The sequence below is a fragment of the Rousettus aegyptiacus genome, unplaced genomic scaffold (assembly GCF_014176215.1).
Source record: "Rousettus aegyptiacus isolate mRouAeg1 unplaced genomic scaffold, mRouAeg1.p scaffold_m13_p_17, whole genome shotgun sequence".
NCBI lineage: Eukaryota > Metazoa > Chordata > Mammalia > Chiroptera > Pteropodidae > Rousettus > Rousettus aegyptiacus.
In genome coordinates, this window is record NW_023416292.1 from 27,059,963 (window position 1) to 27,086,332 (window position 26,370).

Sequence of the window (26,370 nt, forward strand, 5' to 3'; positions counted from 1 at the left end):
CCTTTGTTCCTCCTCCTTCTCGAAGAGCAGATCGACCTCCTCGGTCGCCTCTCCTTTATATCCCCCCATCCTCACTTTCCTTTGAGTAAATGCACATTAGGCCACTGCCTCGTTCACAGGACCCTCGCCGTTTGTGCTTTCCTTTGATCTCTTCATGAAAAGAGCATTGTATCTCATGGGAATAAGAAAACCACATTTGTGCTGTGAAGAATCCACAAGGAGGATCTAGTAAAAGTATACTTTGTGACGGAGCAGGTCTGTTGCAAGACCTCATATGATCAACTTCAATTCAATTCAATATTTACCGAATGCCTACGATCTGTAAGCACTGTGCCTGCTTATGGAGATATAAAGATACTTCGGAGAGTTTCTGTCCTCAAGGATGTTACAATTTAGGAAGAAAAACAAATGTAAAAACAAATACAGTACAGTCTAATATGTGCAACAATGAACGTGCTTCCATGACTGAGGAGCAGGAGAGGTCAGAAAGTGACACACACACAGGTCTGTGAGGGGCAAGTTAGAAAGAAATAAGCCCAAGCACATAGAGGACGGGGAGAATACTGCAAGGCCTGGAGGCGAGACACAGCATGCTGCGTGCAGGGAAGTACAATTTGGTGCTGTAGAACATCAGATGCAAAGGACACGTGGGGGAATGAGAGAGGCTGGCAGGGGCAAGACAATGACAGGTGTGGCAAGTCACATTAAACAGCCTGGACTGTAGCCTACAGTTCTCAACCCTCTTTTCACACGAGAACAGGATGGGAAAGGCTTTACTCCCACCAGTTCCAGGAGCTTGCTTTGGTGCTGCAGCTCAACCGTTTGGTAGGTGGGTGGAGAGAGGGATGAAGAGAGCACAGGGCTGATTCTTATGTACAGTTTGGAAAAAACCCTCCACTCCTCTATGTCTCTAGTCCTTACAACCAAAGGAGCCGAACTGCAAAGGGTCTTATCCTGGAACAGATGTGGAGTAAAAGCCAAGAAGGGCAAGGACGGACATTATGTGCTGAGAAGAGGAAGACGATCCCACGAAAGCAGCTCAAGGAAAAAACAATTGGAGCTGTAGAAAAACCAACAGGGAAAAAGGTCACAATAACCAAAAGATATGTTTAGAAGGTAGAAAGAGTCAACTGCTGAACACTTCGAAAAATTCAAGGTAGGGCTGAGAAGTCCTCTCTACTTGGCATCTGGGTAGTCACTGGGGAGTGGTTCGACTGAAGTGGTGACAGCAAAAGCCAGGGCACAGTGGGTTGAGGCAAAAATAGGAAAAGAGAAAAGAAAAGGAGAAACAAAAGCACCATTAAATGGAGACACTGAAAAAAAATCCCTCCTAACCTTAAGATAGAAAAGGTAAGCTTGTTTGTACATAGAAAGAAAACAGCCAGTAGAGGCTAGAGCCAGAGGGGGGAAAGAAGCAAGTTATGAAGCAGGATCCTAAAGAAACAGGAGGAAATGGATCTACAGGGCAAGGGGCATTGACCTGGAACAAGCCAGCAAGCTGGGAAGGAAGGCTAATGATTAAGGATGGCTGAGTGTGGATGCTTATAAACTGGAGACAGAGAGAGGCCGAAAGGTGGAACGGAACAAAGAGCTGAGATGGTATGTTGAGAAACAAGGGTGGGGTATGGAAGTTAAAACTGGTTTGACAAAACAAACAAATGGAAAAAAAACAAGCTCCTAGACATAAACAACAGAATAGTAATTCCCAGAGAGGATGGGGGTTTGGGGGAAGACAAAGAGGGTAAAGGAGTCAGATACGCAGTGACAGAAGGAACACACAATAGACTGTACGAATGTCATATTATAAAGCTGTATCTCTGAAATTTATATAATATTAATCAATGGTACCCCCAAAAATTTAATTAAAAAAAACCGTTTAATTTTTAAAAAATGGTTTGATGAGCGTGTCAATCATCTGAAATCCCTGTTGAGAGGTAGAGGAAACAGACTGATGAAGAACGCTGAGGGCCCGGGTGGAGCTGGAGGTCAGAGCCCTGTGGAGATGCCAGGGGGACACGGCTGTGTGACTCCCCTCGGCAACACCCAGCTTCTGAATTATACATTTGGATTTGGCAGGCAGGACCAAGATTTCAGGAACGATGGTGCTGGTGGGAAAGTAAAGCATGTACGATTACAAGGCCCAGTGTGGGTACAGAAGGAAAAAAAGCCAGATGGGGGAGGATGGCAGGAAGAAAGTAAAAATGTAAAGGCACAGCAATGATCTAATGCAAAAATTACTTTAAGTGAAGTCTGGGACATATGGAGTGAAGCAGAGTCCTCTCTCTCACAGATCTGATGCTTAGAACCACCAAGCTATTTTAGTGACTGAGATTTTTGGTGTGTAGAAGAGAAGGAACCAGGACAAGCTCACCAGACAGTCGCGCTGCAGGGTCTTACATAGAGCGTTGTACATGTCGGCATCCAAAAAGAGACCATCGGGGAAGTCTTGTAGGAAGTCCAAGTCTTTAAGGGTGGGCAGAGGCTTCTCTCGCTCTTTTGGGGAAGCCCGCCGTTTGTAGGTTGAGCCCTTCAGGTCGTATTTGATATGCATCTTAACCGACCGCGGTAAAAGATTGTTCATCACCACAATCCGAATGTTCTTACCCCCTGCCTGCACACAGTACAGTCCATAGAATTTAGGCAGCAAAGTCCGAGGGTTCTGGTTGAGGTTCTGAGGGCACAAAAATAAAAAGGAGAGAAAGTTTAGCTGGTTTTCACTGACACCCAAAGGCAAAAGTACCCACCGACTTTCCATGTGTTACATAGGATTCAGGTACGATCTGTCTGCCCATGAGCCCACGCCATATTTGTTTAAAATCTCCCAATGCATCTAATGATGTGATCACCACCAACCTCAGTCACAGACCCTCCAATATAGTTATCAGTCAGAATACTGAGTGTATGATGAATATAATCCTTTACGGAAGTTTAAAAGAAGACAGTGTCGAAAAAGGCTTAACTCTTAGTCCTCAGTATAGTATATTCTTGGGTGTGATGGGAGGGCAAGGAGAGTTCCCCCTAACTTCTCCAGAACCTCCAAAAGCAATCAGGGTAAGACTGGATAGAGTACCATGCAGGGAAGTCATCAACCTCATTTTCCAACCTAAGAGTTGGTCTCAGAATAGAAAATCATCGCTGATTCTTGCCTTTGGGTAGGAAGTCTAAGCCAAACACCACTTAAAATAGGAGAGATATACAAAACCTCTGTAAGCCATAGATAGGCAAAGAGATGGGATGAAAAGCCCCAAAATGAACTATATTCTTGAGACCAGAGCGCTGACATTGCCTGGCTGCTGCAGACCACCCCCGCCTGTCCAGCACAGGTCACCAGGTCACCAGTGCGCCTTGTCCCCTCACCATGTAGTATCCTGGAAGTAGCTTCTGTAGAAACTCCGCCTCTTTATGCTGGACCGTTTTGATGATAAATTCATCATCACTGGATACATAGAAGAGGGAACCACTAGCCCCAGAGCTGCAGAGTTCAATCAGCGGCTCGTTGCAGAGGGAGTACTGGGGCAGAGAGAAAAGAGCAAGAAGTTCAGAAGCTCCAGGGCCTGAAACCAACCACGAATGCCCTTCTGTTCTAGAGGAAACCCAGGCGAGGCCACGGAGAGAGAGGGTCTTCTTTTGGGAGAATCTCTCTGATACTGGAGTCCCGGGGCGTGAGGTCTGGAAGCTTACCAAGTAATCATCAGGCCGGATACCAAATAACTCCCGAAAGTAGCGGAAAGCAACTGGTGCATAAGTCTTGAACCGAAAGTCACTGTAGTGATGAGCAGGTGTCAAGTTGCTCCCTTCGCTGTCGGATTAAACAGAAGAAGCCATAACTTCCCAGTCTGTCACCCAGGAGTCTACCTGGGGAGACACTCAAGACTTTCCTGGAGGCAGGCCAATACGTGCCTCCTGGGAGAACAGAGGGCTCAGACGAGTCAGTTACATAATGGGACAACACAGGAGTTAACACACAGGCACGAGGAGTAACGCTGCCTCTCATCCAATGCACGGAATTGTTTTCTAGGGCTCACTCCACAGTCCCGAGGTCATGGAAGCACCCAAAGGAATGCTCTAGAATTCCCCAAATTCTGCAGTCCCACATCACCCTGATTAAGATCAGGTTAAGGATTGGATGCATGTCTAACTAGAGGTCATGAAAAAGCCACACTCTCTAGGACATCACCCTGACCCTTCTCTCTGTACCTGGGGAAGAAGATACTCTCTACCACGTAGAAGTCTTGCATGAGGACATCCCGCTCCGGTTTGGTGCTCAGGCTCCCCACGGTGTGGGTGATGCCTAACTGGATGGCACCTTTCAAGGCTGATGAGGTTGTCTGCAAACAAAAAAGAAAAGAGAGGAAAGTTCCTATTATCAAATCTGATCACAGGAGGGAAGAGGCAGGAGGAGAAAATGAAAGCAAATGCCCTTCCAGCTGTTCAGACTAAACTGAGGTACCCATCTGCTCAGCTCCATGCTTTACACTGCAGTTTAGCCTGGCAAAGAGTGGAAGGGCAGGAAGATACAGAGTAGCAAAGGTGGGACTGTTCTAACCAGCCTGAGCAAGCCGGGGTACCCCCGCCCATCCATATCTGTATTTGGAAGATACACTGTCTTCAGAGAACAATGGCAGGTCTCCAACAGTTCCTTCACCCAGATACATTTTATTCATCTGATAGAGAATGTACCTAAAATGAACTGATATCTGATTGGCTACCTGGCTGTAGAACTGTCAGTCCTCTAAGGCAGGGCCTAAAGAATGGCAAAACAAACAAACAAAAGACTCCTCTAATTGAAGAAGAAAGCCTGAAAAGACTCAATTTCTGAGAAGTGTTTAGACTTAAAATTATCTACCATAGTCAAAACACAAAGGCAAGAGCCGCACTCTTACCATCTTGGATTCCAATGCCATAGAAAAATATCACGTCACCTAGATCTGTGCTATTACAGCAGCCATTAGCCACATATGGCTATATTTTTAAATTAATTAAAATTAAAAATTCACTTATTCAGTCTGACTGACCACTTTAAAGCATGACTAACATACTGGATAACACAGACACAGCACATTTCAGTCACTGCAGAAAGTTCTATTGGACGGTTTTGTTCTAAGTGATTTCCTTCACCCCAACCCTCAAAAGGTATTACTTTTATCTCTACTTAGTCCTCACTGGGCATTAGAAACTCATCTTTTTATCTCAGTGTTCAGCACATAAAATAGAGCTCAATAAATGTCTGCTGAATTGACACTGGGCCTTACAGCACATTCCTGGGGAGAGTCAGGTCCCTGACCAAGAGAGTCAGTCTTCTCTATTATTTGGAACAATGCAATAAAGGCAAAGAACGGACAAGAAAAATTTATGTGGGCCAGAAACAGGGCTCTTAGAAATCTTCACACCCTATACCGAACAAGGTATAGATGCTAAATGGGAGAATGAACACTGTCCCTTGGGAAGCCTCAATGTCTCCAAACTGGTCCAGGACTGAAGAACCAGGACCATCCAGTATGCTTTTCTCCTGTTTTTCCTTCACTGGGTCAACCTTCTCTTTTTTGCTATTACTACTATCTTTTTAATCCATTTGAAAACTCAAAAAGCAGGTGTTCTAGACCCTGTTCGCCAGCTGAAACTCATTCTTTAAAAAAAAAAAAAAAGGCCCACAAGGAAAGAAAGAAAAACACTCAACCTGCTGTTCTATTTGTTTCACCGAGCTAGATGGCATCTGGCCTTCGTTTTGTATACATCCAGCACTGGAGGATAGATAAACTTCAAGAGACATGGTTCCCGGGAGCAAGGTAAGAATAGCCTTGGGGACATGTGATGTGTTTATATCCAACAGGGAAATCCAACTTCTCCAGCTCAGTGAGACAGCACCCAACACCAGATTTGTCTGTTAAGAACATTCTCATTTAAACACACATATATAGATGGGAGACGGTACTTCACCTTTTGTGAAGTAAACTCTGAAGCCAGAGATGTGTAATAGCTCTTGTGCAAAAGCTTAGGATATTAAGAAATGGGATAGAATGTGGAGCATAATATCAAGGGAACAGAACTATCCCTTCTTGGAGTGAGATGAAAGGGTTCCACCCTGACGTACCTTTTTATACGTTGTCTCTCCTGTGGAATCAACACCTCGGTGGCCTATTTTTTTGATGGGCATGCCAGAGGCACAAGGCGCCTAGAAAAAGACGAGTCAAGATTAGTACGTAATTAGCAAATAATACACCAAACAGCGACAGTGATAGTATAGTAAACAAACCAGAGTACTCGACATATCCTTTTCAGGATATAAACATTCATAAAACCTTCAGAAGACCTACCCCTTGCAAACGCACAGCCACAGTGTTGCTTCCTAGTGAATTAATTGGCTCAAAGAATACAGAAGAAAACCCTCGAGGGAGACTATTTCACATCTGGTCCTCAGAAAGATGACACAAAGTAAAAGTGGGTATCATTAAAGAAAAGTGGAAAAAGGAAGAGTAGGAAATAGCAGCCCCAGAAAAAAGGATAAACCTCAGTTCACAAAAGCAAGACAGGTTGGAAGTAGAGTTCCACAGATCCCTTTTTTCACCCGTTTCCTTTCAGAAATTACTAACCTTCAACCCAAACTGAACACTAATTGCTTAAACTGAATTCAACAGAAATGACCTAGCCACTGGTAAATTCAGGTACTGCGAACCTGGAAATTAAAAGGCTGAGGCTGTAAGACAACTCCCCTGAGAGAGGGGCCTCAGTGCCTCGAAGAGATTCCTGAGAACGTGAGATGGCTTTGTTTTCCACTCACATGACAGTCCCTGGAATAAGGATGGAGCAGAACCAGTACAGCAGAGCCTGGACGCCAGCAAAACAGACAGGAAGATATTCTTCATGACGTCAATACTCATTAAGTGAATAAGCCAGAAGGCAAAAAGACTAGTGGGAATAGGATATCACAATCTTAAGGCCCGATATTCAAGTTTACTCTTCTCACTAAGGCCCTTAGTGCCAGAAAACCCTGTATAACCTCACAGATCTTGGAAGATGTTCTACCAGAAAAGCATAAAATTCTAGGCCAAAAGGCTCACGTTCTGAAGCCCCATCACAAACCCAGGAGAGAGGCAAGAAATGAGAAGAGAGCTGGGAAATCCTTTATGGGAAGAAAGTTAAGCAAACAGAAAATATCCTGCATAGAAAAGAAAAACTTAGGAAATCAACAGCTTCTGTTGGGCTAAAAGAAGTTGTTCAAATTCCCTGAAGCTATGCAAGCAGGAAGTAGTAACAGCAAAACAAGAGAGTGGGCTTTCGTGCTAGACTGGGTTTGAATCTCAGACTTATTAACCATTAATGATGGGCAAGCTATGGACCCTCTAATCCTCACTTTCTTCATCTGAAAAACATGGGTAACAACAGTACTTCCCTCATAGTTGTTGCCAGAAGGAATAAATACGAATACCTACTAAAGGGCACTTGGGTACCTTTATTTATTCTTTGGTACGCTGCATCTGGTGTATTAAAAAATACTCAATAAATGTGAGCTATTAGTAATGTCCATAATAAACTACAACAAAAGTAGAGTTGTATAATTTCTAGTTTACCAAAGAGATCTAAGAACCCTGTCCAGCTTCTAAGACCCAAGCAGGGGGAAAACAAGGATGCCATAAACAGGTACCCTTCTATCCCAGAATCAAAGTTTTAGAATCACTGTATCGATATGAAACTTACCTCAGATGTCATGGATCTCTTGCCTCCAGGTACTGTTTAAAAGAAACAAAACACAATCATAAATGTGTGGACACACACTCACACAACCTCTATCACGCACACTGAAACAGTCAGGGGTTGAGTCAAACTAAACCTGACAACAAGCTCCGGCCTCTTGCTCTGTGATACCAGATTCTTTTGGATAGGTTTTAAATGTCCCTTCCTCTTCCTCCTTCATATTCACAGAGCCCTTAAGCTCATTCCATTCTTCTTCTAGTCTGCTTTCTTACTCCAGTGTTCATATTTTCTCTGGGAAATATATCTGTTCTTGATACATTTAACCATCAGAGTCTGAGAGTCTCATCTGATAACATGACAGAAAGAGAAAGGCTTCATAAGAAATCCCCCAAGACTAACTGGGAAGTATGGGACTTGGTTAACTTTTCCTGCAGAAGTATAATAAAGGGTTAAGGACTTTTAGAGCACATCTGTGGTGCTTCACTCCTCTATTAATTATTTCAGAAAAAAAGGTGAAGAGTTGATCTATGGAAATGAAGAGGCTGAGGATGAGAAAACGCAATGTTGAAATAATGAAAAGGCATTCGGTGCCGGCAGAAACTGATTCTGCATCCCTCAGCCTCATCTTGATTTCTGCTGCAAACGCAACAGGAATTTTTTGGCATTTACATACTAAAGTAAGTTTTACTTACTAAATTCTTAATCAGAGCAGATGTGTAAGATAAGTGTATAGTTAAATCTTGTAATTATCATTTATGACTTTTATCTATTTAACTTCAGGAAAGATTTCAAGAATAAGTACGTTTAGAAAGTGACTAAAAGAAGGTATCTCTAGAAAAATCTACTCTGAAAGGCTAAATCAATTCTTAAGGGTTTGCCACTCCCATAACCTTCATCCATGGTCACACTGGAGAGACATGATCATTCGGGAAGACAGACCTGCCTTCCTTTTTTGTCCTGGAGAATGTTGGTCAAAGACTACCAGTATATCACTTCAATCTAGCTCTAAAGAATTCAAAGGGAATAAAGATTAGCTATATTAAAGAAAAATAAAACGAGTCCAAATGAGATGAACCTTCAATAATATAAGTTAATGCCTGAGGAGGAATACCAGTTCCTGTATAAAGATTAATCGTGAGACACATGTGATTAAGAGCCATTAGGTGAAGGCCTATTATGACTGTTTAGGACAAACTGGTCAAACATCCTGAGACCTTCAAACACAGCTGAGCTCAGAGGAGAGGCAGTGATATGATAGCCCTCAGTGCAAAGGCCGAAGACCAAGAACTTCTGGTACTAACAAGCAGAGCAACAAATTTTCTTCCTTGTGGTGAGTCAGGGTGACCAAAAAAAAAAAAAAAAAAAAAAATGGGTAACAGATGGTTTTCATTTCTCTTCCCAAAAAGGAGGCAACGAAATGTCACCTAGCTGTCAGGAAGACATTCTGCATTTAATGGCCCAGAAAACTGGAAAAACGGCAGAGTCCAACAATCTACACCTTTCATAGGATGCTTCATCTTCAACAAGGTCAGCTTCAGCTGAGTGAAAGACAAGGTCAACCAGGACTGGAACCCCAAGGAACAAGGCAGGACGACTCGATTTATAATTAAAAACTGCTACCGACTTACTGCAAAATTTAAGGTGTCCACCAATAAAAAAATAGTCAAACCTTCCCATCTCACAACCTTTTAGATAAGAACAAGTCAACATGCTGAGCAATTTAAATATCAGAAGACCTGGGTTCAAATTCCTGTTATAGCAGGCGAATTGTTCTCTACAATTAACTAAAAAAAAAAGAAAGAGAAACCTGTATCAGAAAGTTATGTAAAGATTAAATGAGATAAGCTAAATCAAAGTACTTTATGGGCTATAAAGTGCCAGACATGTTGTTATACGTGATTTCTAATGCAAGAGCAAAGCTGGGCTCACAGCAAGGTTTAATGTTCAATTACCTAGAACTTCATGAAATTCTAATTAGCAGGGCAAAGTACTTGGCTCCTCCCAAACCCCTCAGCCCCACCCCCACCCCCACCCCCACCCCACCAGCCCCACACAAGCAGCTTCGGAAAATGATTCTCAATGAGAAAATGTATGCTTTCAATAAGGAAGACAAACACTGATTCTGGACTTCTTGGTTTGGAAGGGATCTGGCAGAACCAGAGGGCCAACATCCAGTCCTAGTCTGACAGTGTCACCTTGAAAATAACCTCCTCCATGTGCACGGAGTAACTGGACAAAGTTAAACAAGGAGGCACGGGGGGTGGGGTGAGTGGAGATGGGTGATTTCAAGGCAGAGGTTAGATTTGGGGCTTTCTTACTCCCTAAAAAATTCAACTTTGCTACCTTTCCTGGTTTTACACATAAACATGTAGCTCTAGGGCCGCTGACTTTTGCAAAGTACCCAGAATGAGGGTGGGGTACTTCTTAGTGGAACTCTGATGCCAACTGCTTAGCTATCTTCAACTATAAAGCTGGGATTAATCCCAAGAACACTATAGCTGAAGCAGTTCGATACTGGGTGTAAATAATAATAATCAGACCAAGTAACACAGGGAATAAGAGAATCCAGACCCAAGACTCATTCTCTTCCTTGCCTGATGTTTTGCCCCATAAGTACAGATCAGATCTCCAAACCTACCAAAGTAGAATGGAAGAGAAGAGGAAAAAACCTAAAGAATTTGACTAAGGTTACTCTAGGACATGGTTCCATAGTGTAGCAGTCAGCACGTGCGCTTTACACACAGAAGGTCCTGGGTTTGTGCCCCAGTGGAGCCACCCACAGTCCATGGTCTACGGCCATGCCACCCTGAACAAGCCTGATGTCTCATCTCCAAAGTTAAGCAGGGTTGGGTCTGGTTAGTACTTGGATGAGAAACCACCTAAGACAACCATGTGCTGTAGGCATAAATAAAAATGATTTTTAAAAAATGTTGCTCTAATACCCAGCTTGGTCCAGAAACCCAACTGAAGAACATAGTGACATTTCAGGGAACCAGGTACCATCTGCTAAGAGCTGTTTACCAAGTGGCCCAAAGCTTTGCCAATGAGAAATTATCTACTGAGGAAGTCCATTAAGTACAGAAGAAAAAAAAAAGAAGAGCAGAGGGAAGGGAAAGAGGAAGAGAAGTGGGGAAAAAAAAAAAGAGAGAGAGAGAAAGAAAAGACCAGCTCAGCATGGCAACACTGGCCTGGTACTGGCATCCAGCCAATGCTTAAGAGGAATGAGATTCAACCCTATGGACAAGACTGGAATATTATTCAACAGAAATTCTGTTTTCTAGCATCTATGTGAAACATACTCTCTGATAAGGATATTTTATCATTTTATAATTCATATTCATGATCCACATATATCATTCTCTTTTTGGATAGGAAAATTGAGCAAAGGGCAGAGTTCCAATGTGAAAATTTACTTTTCTCAGGGAAAAAGCTTTCTTCTGAGAAATTTGGGACCTGCCTCTCCCCATCTAAGTCAAAACTCTGAAAGAATATTATTAGTATGCCTACACTGTCAATAGTTCACACTCAGAAATGTGGCCTGTGCTACAAGTAGAGCACTTTACCCAAGGATGGCTCTAGATTGCCTGGCTATAAACACTGTAGAGGAGGTCCCAGACCAGCTTGTCCTCACTGGCTCAGTTTTAACACATCTCAGGGCCAGTTCAATGCAGCCGCTCCCCTCCATTCACTTATTCAACAACTACTTACTGATCATCTGCTACGTGCCAGGGATTACGCTAGGCACTCAGGGTGGAGCTACGTTCCTGACCCGCTGGAGCTCACAACAGCTCTGCTTGTTTCTCCATCACTTGGGCATCTCCATGTTCTCCTATTTCACCTTAATGCTGACAATAGGACTAAACTGAAATTCTGATGTGTTTAGTAGGAAAGCTGTTTCTTTCCACTGACCAATTTATATTTTTACAGCATTTTAAAACCTTAAAAACATATCTCGTTTAGCCCCCCAAACAACACTACAGAGTGTGGGGACTGTTTTAATTAAGAGACATATCCACCAAATACAATGTGTGAAACATGTCTGGATACTGATTAGAAAATAAGCCGAAAAGATTTCTGAGACAGGATCCTTGAGAACTTAAATAACAATTGTTAATTTTGTAGCTGTGACAATGCTACTGTGGTTATGTTACAATTCCCTCTCTCTCTCCCAGGCTCCAAGACGCCTAATCTGTAGAAATACATTCTGAAGTATTTATGGCTGAAATCACATGAGGAAACTAAGTTTGCTTTAAAACAGTTATGGCACTGGGGGACTGAAGAATAGATGCAACAAGACTGGCAAAATGTTGCCGTTGCAGCTAGCTGATAGGTACGTGGAGGTTCACTACGCTACTGTCTCTACTCTGTACATGTCTGAAGATTTTTATAATTAAAAATTTAGGAAAAAAATACCACAGAAGGAAAGAAAGCAAGTCTGGATAATCAAGCTGCTTCATCTGAGCTGGCTTCTTTTTGTGAGGTTTTCTCTAGTAAAAGTTAGCATCAGGGATTAAGTTCTAACAGTTCTAATTGTTTTTATGGTTTACTAACTTCCCAATTCATGTCCAGGGTTTGTTTCTTTCATAGTCAATAGGACTCCTACTTATAAAGGGGCCCTGGACCAAGAAGCATTCTTAACAACTAGCGAATATTGCTCTAGTGGAAGCAAATAAAGCTATGACAAACAGGCTGCATCAGAAAAAATGATTCAAATAACATATTTCTGAGTGTGTCAATAGATGATACAGAGCCAACCATGGTGGCTCTGAGGCCTAGTTCCTCTGCAGAAAGAAGAAAATGTGGAAGACCTAGAGAAGCAAGGTGTATTCGCTTTGGGAATTTTTCCCCCCCACCTAGCTGGAGCATGCTCAGTCTGGCTGGAATCTATAGATGTCAATGAAAGCTCTCTCTTAAATAAAACGAGTTGAGAACTTAGCTCTTTCAGCCACGAGTGAAGCTACTGGCCCATTTTCAAGCTAACAACTCTATAACTACTTATAAATGAAAAAAAAAAATCATTCAGAAAGGGACTTTAAGATTTTTAGTCTAATCTTCTTTTATAAATAACAGCATAGAGCATAATGGATGTGCTCAAAATGAGAAAGCAAAGGCAGTGACAGCCAGAACTGGAATCCATATTCTTAACTCTCAATTCAATGATTTTTTTCTAAATCATCTTTTGTTTTCGATTTCCTGGTCAATTGGAGTCTAGGAAGGTCAAGAAAGCACCAAGGCAACTAGTAGTAGGTCCTCACTAGCAGCAGAAAGTACCTTTTGTCTTTTCAATGACATCAACAAATTTAACAGGGGGTGGGCTCCATTCATCTCAGATTTGTTTTCTTTTTGGTATATGCGGGACCATGACTTGCTGTGATTAAAGGCTTAAGGCTTATGATTTCTGAATTTGTAATGGACAAAAAGAAGGCATCTGACAGGCAAACTCTTTTGTTTGTTGTTTTAGGGATCTTGGAATTGACTGCAGAATCAGTTACCAAATCTTGGCATAAATCCACATTGACTTCTAAAATATTGTCTGAAGGAATGAGTAATAACTCCACATACTATACACAGAGGAGCTCAGAATGTTGTTGCTTCTTCAGGCGGGCTAAAGTCAGAAGGGACAGTTCCCTTCTGTATTTTTCTCTCCTTCACCAAGGACTATTTCAGTTATACCCACTCGACAACAAATATTTAATCTGTTAAGTTAGTTGACACATAGACTTTGAGATTAGTGAGGGAGCAACAACCACGCAGTGGGCAGGAATGTGGGCTCTAAAATCAGAATGCCTAGGGTTGCTAGGTTTGAATGTAAGGTCAACCATTTACTAACTAGGTGACCTTGAACAAATTTATTAACACTCTCTAGGCCTTGGTTACCTCATCTATAAAATGGAGAAATAATAACATGGACCTCATAGGGCCATTATCAGAACTAAGTAAGCCATGTACAGCATTTAACATAAAATATATACTCTGTAAATACGAGCAATTATTACCACCATGGTGAATTATGAAACCCCATCTACAGGATGGGAAGGGTCAGGGGATATGAGAGGTACAGCAGAAAAAAGACAAGACACTCATTTACTAAAACAAAGGAAATGAAGTTATGGGAAGATTTTGAGGGAGGCAAAGGTAGTCGAGTGATTCATATTATATGGTGGAACTGTGAGAAAAGATACTTCTAAGTTAAGATAGCATCTTTTCTGGAGAGGGCGGAAGAAAATGGGAGCTAAAGAAAATTTTGCTTACAAGATATCCACAGCCTTCTCAGAGGAAGACCATGTACTCACTACTACTACAACAAGTCTGTAATTGTTATGGGGAAGGAGTTGGCTGCTAGTTACTGCACACTCATGCTTCTTCGGCACAGATACACATCAGATCTACCTCTCTTACGCTGGACCCCACAGCACTGAAAGTTGAAACCTAAATGAGGAAAAACAGAAAGTTTTCACTTAACTTCTGAAGTTGTACTTGCTTACATCAGAATAAGTATATCATTTAAAAGGCTCTAAAGTTTAAAATTATGAACAGGGTATGGCCCGATCCCCAGCACGACACTGTGAAATGTGAGATAATTTTTTGCAGTTGTAGGTAAATGTCCAAAAAAACGAGAGAAGTTCTCTCAGAAAAATTCCAAGAATGGTCACAAAACTTGTAACCCAAACCATTCATTGTGGAGTGATATCGGATTGGCAAAAGTTTTTCAGGTATAAAACTCCTTTGCATGCAGGCTTCTCATCTTTTAAAAAATGTATGTATATATTTTATTTGAGGTTTTTCCACTCTTGGAAGGCAATTTGGCAATGTGTAGCCAAAAGCCTTAAAAGCAAATCTGTACCATTTGACCCCAAAAGTGGCAAATTTATCCTAAGGAAACAATTACTCAAGTGGATAAAGATATATACACAAAGATATTTAATGCAGCACTGTATATAACTATGACTGAACAGATATTATAATTGTCAAGAATCTAAATGAACAATAGATCAGTAACATAAATTGTAGTGTAGTCATAAAATGGAATACTATATTAACCATTATTTTTATGTATATTTATGGATAGGATGTCAGAATAAGTTGTTGGAAAATTTTTAAAATTATATAGTACATAATATTTTTAAAAATCACATCTATAAATTCACACGTATTTATACATAAAGAAAAGCTCCTAAAAAACATATATCAAAGTGTTAAAATATGACTATATTAAATAGTGGGGTTAGGTTTTTATAATTTTAAACTTTATCTATATCTATATAAATTTTCTATAATAATTACGTAGATAATTTAACAATTAAAGAAAAGAGATACACATAGGTGGCTTTATTGTCATTCTCATTGCTCTATAACCCATTATCCCCAGTAAGCCACCACTTGAACAGTTCCATACACGCAGAACATCACTCCACTCCCTGCCCCACGCATTAACTCAAGCTCATTACAATTCTATTATGCTGCTGCAGAGACAGACTAGAAAGAAAAATGTGAAAATGCCTCAAATGCTGCTGACAATCCCAAGCTACAAATAAGCGTGATTCCTAAACATGCACTTTCTCAACTACATTACTTTGAGATGTCTGTCCAATCAGAAACAAACCTACATCAGCATATATATAGATCCTCTGAAGAAGTTTACTTTTTGTATCCTTCAGAATATCAATATTCTCCTATATAACAGGAGTAACTAATTTCAGCATAACTCCTTGATGACAAGACTTGGAGGAAAAAAAAAAAAGATCTAACCTCTAAATTACAAAAATAAGCTAGGAAATTTTTAATGTTACCAAAATAATTTTAAAACAGCTGAACTGGCCATGTGACAAAGTGGAAACAACTCAATCAATTCTTGTTAAAATACAAACCTGAATCATCACATCACGTCACAGAAAATTTTTCTGAGTAACCCTGAACTAGTCTTAAGGAAGTATTCTATTGTGGTCCTCGGCCCCACTCTGAACCGTGTTTGTGATAAAAAAGTACTGGAGGAGCCGATTTCTAGCAAAATACCCCTGTGCCTCTCCATGAATTTGCCAGCTACTACTAAACCACTGGAGACTAAGATTCGCTATTGAAAGGAAGGAGAAAATGTACAGAAAGAGAAAAACCACCAGTTTAATTCTGAAAAGTATGAAAAAGGCAAACTTCAAAGGGGGAAACAAGTTGGCCTTAAAAGAGATAACTGAAACAAAGATGTTTTTGGACAGTAAACAGCTCCGAAATAAGAATTGTTTTTCCCCCCAGTGTGTGGAACAAAACAGTGACCTTAATACCAGAGCCTCTCCCTGTGCTTTCAGAGCAGAAGCATTTCCGACAGAGACGAGATGATGTCATCCACCAGCCGAGAAACTAAGAGGCAGTGTATGACTGACTTCGATGCTTGAAGCACACATATAATTTGGGGACACTAGAGGCTGGCCGGATGTACATTCCTCAGACAACTGGAGTTGTGCCTAAACAGGTCATAGAGATGCAATCCCAGAGACTCAACTCAATGACCTACCAAATACTACCAAAATGCCACTCTTAGGGGGTGTCTTGGCTGATAAGATTGAAAGCCAGAGGTCTTAAAAGGGGGGGAAAAAAAAAAAACACCAAAGGAAAAACTCACACAAAACAAGAAGTTGTTGTTGGACTATCTGAAGCAATCTCTCTGGTTCTCATTAACTTGAAATAATGAAAGTCATTTCAACTACTGGTTACCCCTGCAGATGGGAGGCATAGTATGTTTATCAAATGAAAATACTCAGAAATGTCTAAAATGTCAGCCTGCCTCATGAGAAGTACTGATGAACACACAACTATATGAGATAATGGTGTTTTTTTTTTAAGCACCATTACTACACCCTCAAATAAGAACTAAACCAAGCCAGTTAAGAAACCAAGCCACATTTTAAAAAGCTAAATCTTGTTTCTTAGCAGTTTCCCTAAGATCTTCTGTGAAAAACGAAGAAAAGAAAGGATGCTCCTAGAAACTAAAAGAGAGTAATTTGATCTATCTCAGCTAAGAGCCAAACTAAGTAGCAGAGAACGAGCCACAAATTTACTAAGACTTATCTTGATAACATACAGCCTTTATGCAACATCTTTGCCACTAGTAACAATCTGAACCTCAGTTTCCTAATTTGGAAAATGAGAAGGTTAAATTAAAGTATCTCCACATTTCCCTCTAGTGAGAAACTTTTGCTTCTAACAAGGCAAATTTTAAGGCTCTCAGGTCTCAAATACATATCTCTTGATACTAAAACCTTGGTTGAAAATATCTTTAAAAATCTGAGTTCTTCTTTAAAAGACCTGAGTCTCCTGGATAAGCCACTCATAACCAAGAAATACTTGAAATTTCTGGAAGAGTGCCACCTCCTAATTCTATTTACAAATCTGGCTCTATCTTGAAAAGCAATGAATCTTGCTGGATTGGATGGAATGCATGTTTCAGCAGAGAAAGTCTAATTTTAATGATATCATAATGAGCATCAATCACCCCAACAATGCACTTCAAGGCAATTACCTCTAACCCCCAATGCAAGGAAATCAGAGATACATGACCAAGTTACTTCTCTGTTATTCCTTTTATATATGTTTCTTGTCAATGAAAACCTGAAGTTTCTTAGGCTTGTTTACCTACAGGAAAGCTAATATACCTTACTCTAGCTAATCATACACATATCCTTAAAAAAAAAAAACCTCTTCCCATTCTCTCCTCCCAACTTCCCTTGCTTACCTTTCCTTAGCCCACTCCCCATCGACATCACTGATCCTTTGGGACAGTCCTTACTCTGGGTTAATTCCACATTGCTCCGTTAAGTATAGAAGGCAAATAATAAGACACACTGAACTCTCTACTAGGAATCAGCCCTCCTCTCTCTCTCTTTGCCAGTTTTTCTCAGACTCCAACAATAAGGAGCCTTTTCGATAATCAGATGTTTATCAATTAATACCTATTGAATACAGACAGCCATTACAAACAGACTGGAATATCACAAGAGGAGAAAGAAAAATGACTGGAGACAAAGTTTCAAAAGATGGAGGGGGAAAAAAGTTCATTTTAAAGGAAAAAAATAGTAAAAAACAATAGGAGCTCATAACAGATATGCTAGGAAAGGGTGGAGAAGTGAAGTGCAACACGGGAAATGGAATGGTCCGGAAGGGGCTTCCTCCAGGAAACACCATCAGTCCAAACACCCTGAGACTGAATGGTGGGCTGCGGTTTGGAACACAAAGAAACAGAGATCCCCTCTGCCAGACTATTAGAAAACAGCATACTTCCTAAAGTATACTTTTATCCTTGATCAAGAAAATAACGCCCAGTAAAAACAAGAACGAGAGAAGAAGAAACGGACAACTTTGGTCTTGTTGCTTTCTTTGTGGCAAATAAGAATATCTCAAAATTCTAGGAAAGAAAATAGCTGGCTTAAAGGATAAAATAATCACCTTCCTTCTCCCCAGTTTTGTCTTTGGCCTAATGTTATCTCTCTTGTTCACTTAACTACAGTTTCCATTATATTAGCAAAGAAAAACAGACTGATAAAATATGTGATAGTAGATAGCACATATTTGAGCAGTTATTATAATCAGGAGTTTTATATCAACCCAGAACAGCACACAGAAAATGAACAAGCAAACATAGTATTTTGATAGTCAAAGGCAGAAATAAATGGTTAATAAAAAACAATGACATTTGGTTATCAGTTTTCTGACAGAATCTATGGAGGGGACAAAAGAAAAAAACGGCGGGGGCGGGGGTGTCAAAAAACCTTTGGGAAAAAAGCAAATAGAAAAATCTCTACCTGCCTTATAAAATATCAACCGAAATGGTACCTAGCGATGTTCTGACTACAAAATATTCTACCTTTATATTTTCAAATTTCAGTTTCTCACCCAGTAAAGTGGCTTAAAGTGCATTACTTTTCACTAGTATGGAAGAACTTAAGAGACATGGATCAGCCTACAAATAGCTTACATTGTGTACAAAGAACATAGACAAAAGCCCTCAACAAAATCCCTACCTTTTGGGGTTATCAAATTACAGGACAATTTACTGGTGGGGTTCTGCTGGGAAGAACAAAACCACCAGAATCAAGGGCTGACAAGGATGCCCTACTGTAAAGGTCCCAAACAAAAATGCTTCAATCTTGTGTCCTCCAGGGTTTCTTTCAGTAGTTAAGGGACAAAAAGTCAGGAAAAGAGCTGTAAAGTTCCACTGTGCTCCTGATAAGATCATATAGGTGAAGGACGACAATTTCAGAAAGGTTCTGGTTTGAAGCAAAAGGAGCTATAAGGTTCATGATCTTCTAAGGTTTCAAGTTCTTTTTCTTGGGGGGGGAGGGGTCACCCATGATTTTATCACACAGCTCTATTTCAGAGTAGCAGTATACACCTTAGCATTCTAACTTTGCTTTTTAACTACTCCACTAACCTCAAATCAAGTCTCTAAAACAGAAAACTTTTTACTGCCTTCGTGGTGGTAAAAAAGGGACTCAGGGGCTGAATTTCAAGCTCCTGATGGACGAATCAAACTACAAATAGAGAAACAGGCTCTCTGTACACTAGTGTGACAGATGGTCACACTGTCAACAGCACTTTGTCAGGGCTTTTATTTTTTAAGTGGTGCTGCCACTGTCCAAATAATGAAGATGGAAAACAAAGAGAAGGAATAAATTTCCTTTACCCACCAAACAGCTGAGACTAGACAGCAAACTGCATCGCCTTTTATTAACAACCAAAGAGTAAGAACAAGCACATGATGATGGCTGCTGTAAGCTGATATTCATTTATAATTGCCTCTCCCAAACCCAAACACGGTAATTACTCCAATGGGAAAAGATGTCAAACATCTCTCAGAGTGTATGGTTTGCTTTACCTCTGTATGTCACTTGTCAGCAGCTTTGGCTTAATGGTGAAATAATCTAGACAGGGGTTTAACAGGAAACAACTGTTCTAAATACAGTGTCTTTCCTAAGTTGAACACCAAAAGATTTGGAGCCTCCAAAGGTTATAAGTGTCTTTAAAATATCAATCTGCCCTGAGTCCTGCCATCTCAACACTGCCAGAGAATGCTCCTTTTAGGATTTCACAGTTTCATCAAAATTTAAGTGAGTTTAGCCAAACATCTAAGAACAATAAATTGGTGTTAGGATGGTTAAAAGACAGACAGACAGACACACAAACAACCCAAAGCTAGCCTTCCGGCCTTTAACAATTTAGGAAATCATAAACCATCTCTTAACTCCTGCCAATGTCCTAATTCCCCAGGTACCATCCAGAGAGAGCACTAAATATAACCCATCCTTAACAGCCTTTTTTGCATGAGAATCAAATATCCTATACTCTTCGAAAACATATCCTTGAAAACATTGTATTAACTAAGCCCAAACCTAACTGAACACGCAGACACACAGAAAACTCAACATTGTGTATTTGCACACGATAATTCCATGTTTTCAAAAAATTTATAAACAGGATTTTTCTTAATTTTTTGAGGATTTTTATAAGTTTATTTGAATTGAACTGATGACATATGCCAGAGAACAAGGTATCAAATGCTCCCAATTTCTCTTAATGTCTTAACCCAACTGTTTCAATATTTGCCAAAGAAGCAGACAAGGTATAAGAAACAAAAGTACAAAAAAGGAATCTAAAGCTATTTATTTTTAGACATCTTTACACCTTGACCTAAGGTATGAACACAGCAGAGTTAAGGAGATATAAAGTCCACTGAAACATAACATGTGACTTTCCGGTGAAAACACAAGAAAAAACATTATACAATTTGAATCATTAACTGCTAGCCCTGGGTTCTGGTAGAAAACAAAAACATACAAAAACATCAAACAGTGACATCTCAAAAAGATAGGACTACCTGAAGTAGGAGTAGAAATGGAAGAGGCGGAAGATGCATCGGTAAGTGTATTAGACTTTATTCCTAAATCTGTCCACCTAGCCAATACTTTCACGAGATATGAGTCAAATCTTGGGCTATAAACACATGGCTTTTAAGATTAACCTAGTTCTAGTAGAGAAAAATACCTGACGTGACAGTTAAGTTTAAGGAATACACACGACCATTCCTCTTTCTTGCACTGGAGGAGAGGGAAAAGGTTTTAAGTACTTCACAAAAAAACTGTCATTTGTACTTCACCTTCTTCACACTTTGAATGCACCAAGAGCTGTTCTGACCTTCTAATACTTCTACGGAAAAGGCAAAAATCACCTCTAGAAAAACTAAAAATAGATGTACATAAATAAAACTGCAGTTTATGAAGAAGATACTTGTGACCACATATTAGCTCATCTGCGCTGGAATATGAAAGGTGGAACCCTCTATTTAGTCAATTCAAAATGGCAAGGACACAATCCCAGGCCTAAGAAGATGTCAACATCTCAAGCAAAGCGCCCAGCTGATCTGGTAGTCTCTGCTGTTCACAGTATAGAGGCAACAGTCACTGGGAAACACCAGACATTTCTGATGGAAGCTCTAGAAGTTTCTGACTCAAGCTCCCCCCGCCCCAACACACACATCACATCCCAGCACCACACATTTTCCCTCCTACACACAATCTGTTGCTTTTCTTGTGGGCTCCTGAGCCCTCCCTCAATCTCCAATAGTTTCTAACTACCTTGAGCCATAGGCCCCAGCTCCGTTCTCCAAACGTCAGTTTCCTGACACAGCCCAAACCTTCTTCCAGTCCATTTCCTATTATGCAACGCACCACCCCGCAGCACTTGGAGCCGCCCCCCACTCCATCCTCGCGGACCTAATTCCCAGCATCACCTCTCCCAGCCTCTACGGCAATTCAGGACTCCATCATTCTACCTTCTCCGTTTTTAGGGTCTCTAAACTCAAATTTTCCACATTCCTCAGGTTCCCTTCGAAACTTCCCATTCCTTCCCAAAGCTGGTCAGTCTAGAGATAGGAGTCATCAAGGGAAGATGTTTGACAAAATTTGTCTGTGCGAACGCGCACCTGTGTGTTGGGGGGGGCACGAAGTGAGAAGAAGTGAAGCATTGGGGGGGGTCTCCGATGAAAAAGGCGTCTCCATCAACTCCCACCCCCCAACAAAATTCATAATTCGCTAAACTCGCCAGCAATCGAAAGCGTCCATCACTCTTCAATACCTTTTAAGTCCCGTGGCTTCTCCTCCACATTTTTATCCAATTAACCCCACAGCCGACGTGGATTCTGCCTCTCTACATACGAGGCCTCCATTTACTTTACTTTTCTCGACTCCCTTCGGGTTCCCTGCCGTTTCCTTCCTACCATCGCCGTCAACCTCCACCGCTCCCTGACCCCACTCCTTCAGCCCTCAACCCGGTCTCCTTGAAGACGGCCAATGTTTTTGACAAACATTGGCCACCTTCCCTCTCTCAGCCAAATCCATCCTCTCCTCAGACTCCCCTGCCCGCACAGAAAGCCCTGCTGCTTGAAAGCCAGCCGTCTGCCCTCCTCGCCATCGACGCCCAGGACATCCCCAGCTACAGGTGCCCCCTCTCAGGTCTCGCTCTCCCGCCCCCCCCCCCCGCCCTGATTACCTGAGGGCAAGGGGCAGGCAGGCGCCCCGGAATCCGCGGACGAAAAGCCGACCGCCGACGGCCCAGAGGAGGCCGACGCCATCTTGGCAGCCCCCTCCCCCTCAGCGGCCTCGCTCCCTTTCAATCGGGCTCTTCCTCTTCTCAGAGTCGAATCTTCCCCACGTCTCTTCACAGAACCCGCGTTCCGTGGGCCACCTCCCCACCCCCTCCGGGGCCTCTCTCAGACACGTCGGGCCGGCTCCTGGACCAGCTCAGAGCCACACCATTCGGCTGGCATAGGGGACGACACGCGTCTCGCACCCTCTCCGTAACTTTAACCGCTTTCCGCTGGAGCTGTCCCCTTTTACGAGGGAGTAGGCTCGAGCCGGCTGCCGGGACCCCGCGTCCGGACCAAACCACATCTAAAGGACTAAGGGGGCGTGAAAAGCCCCCGGGGAGCGAGCCCCCCTCAGCCCTCACCACAGCCTGTTTACCGCCCAACCCCACCGCTCCACTCCGGGTGGCCAGCGAAATCCAGGCACTGCGCATGCGCTCAACCTTCTCCGCGTTCTGTCCCACGCAATGTAGGGGGAGGGAGGCCTGAGGACCAAAGCCAATCGGGAGGCTGCTACTGGGTCACATGACACGGGTCCTGCCCCGCCTAACGAATCCGCGGATGGAATACGGGCGCGCCCTGGGCCGCAGACCGTCCCTACGGTGGCTCGGTGGGTCAATTTAGATTCGCTATTTGACAGGACTGGGTTTACGTTGCCTGAAATCAAGAGAAGCGTTCGCTCCGCCGGCTCCCTCAATTTTACAGCCCAGGGAAGAACAGCCACGGAAGCGCTGGTGTCAAGTTAGAGGCGTTAAGCAGTCGAACATCACAAAACATCGCATGTCACCAAGTATTTTTTCGGCCTTACTGCCTTGTTTACTATTAAACATGCGTGCATGTCTTGCCTTCCTCTGAATGACATCTGAAACTTATCTACACTTTGCCTCAAGGGCAATGCTGGGCACTGGGACGGAGTTCAGTAAATATTTGATAAACGAATGAAGACCAGTCAAAGAGAGGACAAGGAAGATAATCAGACCATATGACAATCTTCCCGTGATCCAGGCCCTAAGCTCTGTTGGTTGTCTATGCTCCACAGGGTATGGTGACACACAGAAATTCCCCATCCTAGTCTATCTAGACTTTGCACCACCTCTGCCCAGTTTTCTTTTTATTTAAATTTTTATTTATATTTATTTTTTATGGTGACATTGGTTAACAAAACCCAGTAAGTTTCAGGTGTACAATTTAACAGTAAGGCATATATATATTGCATTGCGTGTTCACTTCCCAGATTTCTGTCACCATATATTTGACCCCTTTTACCTCATCTACCTCTCCCCACCCTCCTCTGGTAACCAATAGTCTATTGTCCATATCCACGAGTCTCTGTTTGTCCTGTTCATTTGTTGCTTTTAGGTTTATATCCCACATATAATTGATTCATGTCGTTTTCAACTTTTTCTGACTTGTTTTGCTTAGCATGATTATCTAGAGGTCCAGCCATGTTGTCGCATAACTCTGCGCAGTTTTAACAAAGTACCCTGGAGGTTGTGAACTCTGGTGGGGATCTGAAGACCTAGGACTGTCCCTCTCTGAAGAGACCTATGCTGGGGAGCAGCCACTGTTTGGTTCACTCTTCTATCTTCCACTCCTCTCCTGACGAGACTCTGGACATAGTAGGGGCTCAATAATTACTTCTGGAATGAATAAATGAAGAAGAATGGGGAAAAATCCTAGGTTTGGTAGCCCCAAGATGTCCAGTTATCTTTTATTCAGAAGTTTTCTGGGTCTTCAAAAGGGAACCTGGGAGAATAAATAGCCCCAGGCATTGATCTCTGCCTTCTACCCCTTCTTCATCAAGATCTAAAATAATTGTTTCCCTGCTGCCACCTGGTGGATTGTCCACCCTCCTTTGGGTACTGAAGGTAGACAAACTTCAAATGGTTGGATTGCCATTTGTAATTCCATAGCGATGGAATTGCGTAGCATTGAAGTATTATTTTTTTTAATGCCTACAGCACCTGGTATTCCTAGGTGGTCTCCCATTCAAGTACTTAGCTTCTCAGATCAGACGGGATCGAGCACGTTCAGGGTGGCATGGCCATAGATCTGAAGTATTTTATAATCGCCTATACCTATAGGCCCCACCCAACTAAACGGTACAAAAACTTGACATTTGGGGGTGTACTGCCTAGCATAGAATTTATCTCATAGGTATTCAATAAATATTTGTTGAATAAATTTTCCTTGTTTCCATAAAAGGCATAGGGTTGTTACGATTTCCTGAGTTATTTTAGAAACGAGCTGGTGTAGAGGTAAAGCTGTTTCTGATTTAAAAGTTGGGCATAGACCAATAATTAACTAACCAATGCAGTAGGACAAACGGGGTTTGATCCATGAATAATTCGATTTTGGCCCTCCAGGAAAGGTCCCTATTTTGCAGCAGCTTAGGGATCTTTGTTTCTCCTGTATGTACTAGAAAATGGCTACTGTTACTCCTAACACCCTGTATTATGTCAGTTTACTTCTTTGTCTCTCTCGTTAAGACTGTGAACATTTCAGGGCAAAGATTATATCTTATCCATTTTTCTATCTCACAGATCTAGAATAGTGCCTGCCACAGAGTAGGTGCCTAATCCATGTCTCCTGAGTATATGAATGAAGGCAAAATTGAAAAAGTTGAGCTAGGGGTGTTTCCGATCTTTCTCCCCTAATCCTTGTCCCTTGCCCCACTCCCACTCAGTCCCTGGGGTGCTCTGATTCATGGAGCCACTCTTGCCCAGTAACATTCCTAGAATAGCAGAATTGCGGTGACGTGGCAGGGTGTGGAAGAAGGGGCAGAGCAGGACATGTTGGATTAGTGTTTCCAAGGAAATGGAAAAGGGAGTTCACCAATATATATTTTGGAAATGGGGGAATCTGATGATCTCAAAAAAGGGCCGCACATACAGATTTGGAGGAAATACTGCACACACACACACACACACACACACACACACACAGAGCTTTATTAAAGTGACCTTTATGTCTCAGAATAATTTCTAATGTCAGAATGGAGAGGCTAGAGACTGCTAAGATCAATATAGAGGGAGAATAAAAGGATGGACACTTAATTCATGTAATTAGTCATTCATTAATTTATTCATTGAATTAATGTTATTTAGCGCCAATGATGTTCCAGGCACTATGAGAGTTCCTGGTATACACAGAAGATAAAAGTCCCTGCCCTCGAAAAGAGCACAGACTAATGAGAGAGTCAGACACAGAAATCATTAGAATAAAGTGTCATAGGTGCCATCTTAGAGTACGTACAAGTGGTATGGTTTGAAAACTGTATTTTCCAAATAAAAAATGGGAAGACAAGTTGACACAGAGGCTTGACAATACCACAGACTACTTGAGATTAGAATTATAACAGAGAATCAAGGAGGCGTGATCTCCATGGTTATGAGAACTGTGCTGGGAAGAGAGGAATGGGTGTGCAGGAAGACTTCACTTTAGAATTAGAATTTTGCCAGGCAGACAAAAAGGACAGGGAGTCTAATGAGAAGGAAAAGCATGGAGGCATGACAGAATCGGATGTTAGGAAAGTGATGCTAGAATAAGATAATGCGGCAGGAGGTGAAGTTAGAAAACAAGGAGAGGCTAAATTATGAAGGCTCGAATAGTAGTTATCACCTACTAAAAATCTATGTGCTTAGTAATACAGTGCTAAGCAGTTTACAAGGATTACATCTTATTCTTTTCAACAACCTTCAAAAGTAGTTATTATCAGTCCCACTTTATAGATGGGAAAACTTGAGATTCAGAGAGGCAAAGTAACTCGTCCAAAGTCACACAGCTAGAAGACCTAAGTTCAAACTCAAACTCAGGTCTGTCTGGCTTTCCAAGGCTCTGCCCTTACCACACTACTAGTCCACCTTGAGGATTTTGGACTTTATCCTGCAGATACAGGGAGCCATTAAAGATTTTTTTAGTAGAAGAGTGAAAAAGTCTTGGTTTTTAGTAGGTTTCTACGGGCAGCAGAATGGAAAACGGAATAGAGCAGAAGGAGACTGACCTCTTCTAAGTGAAAACGTGTTGACTCCCAAATTCCAGACTTAGGGTAG

The 26,370-nt window shown here is 41.8% G+C and overlaps 1 protein-coding gene across 10 annotated transcripts in view; it reads right to left on the reverse strand.

Moving 5' to 3' along the window:
* Nucleotides 1-26,346, reverse strand: part of PIP5K1A (phosphatidylinositol-4-phosphate 5-kinase type 1 alpha) — a 34,936-nt gene extending 8,590 nt beyond the window's left edge. For 3 of the 10 annotated variants that reach the window (XM_016122739.2, XM_016122727.2, XM_016122725.2), the window contains exons 1-8: nucleotides 22,225-22,756; nucleotides 14,083-14,121; nucleotides 7,696-7,727; nucleotides 6,092-6,172; nucleotides 4,198-4,328; nucleotides 3,682-3,799; nucleotides 3,358-3,510; nucleotides 2,372-2,671 (exon numbers count right to left, since the gene is read on the reverse strand). In XM_016122739.2, the coding sequence (XP_015978225.2) occupies nucleotides 2,372-2,671; nucleotides 3,358-3,510; nucleotides 3,682-3,799; nucleotides 4,198-4,328; nucleotides 6,092-6,172; nucleotides 7,696-7,727; nucleotides 14,083-14,121; nucleotides 22,225-22,306 (936 nt within the window). In that variant the 5' untranslated portion in view covers nucleotides 22,307-22,756. Of the gene's footprint in view, nucleotides 1-2,371; nucleotides 2,672-3,357; nucleotides 3,511-3,681; nucleotides 3,800-4,197; nucleotides 4,329-6,091; nucleotides 6,173-7,695; nucleotides 7,728-14,082; nucleotides 14,122-17,416; nucleotides 22,163-22,224; nucleotides 22,758-26,321 lie in introns of those variants that run through there. The other 7 variants (XM_016122732.2, XM_016122733.2, XM_016122738.2 and 4 more) reach the window with 6 other exon arrangements.
* Between the last annotated feature and the right edge of the window lie 24 nt (nucleotides 26,347-26,370).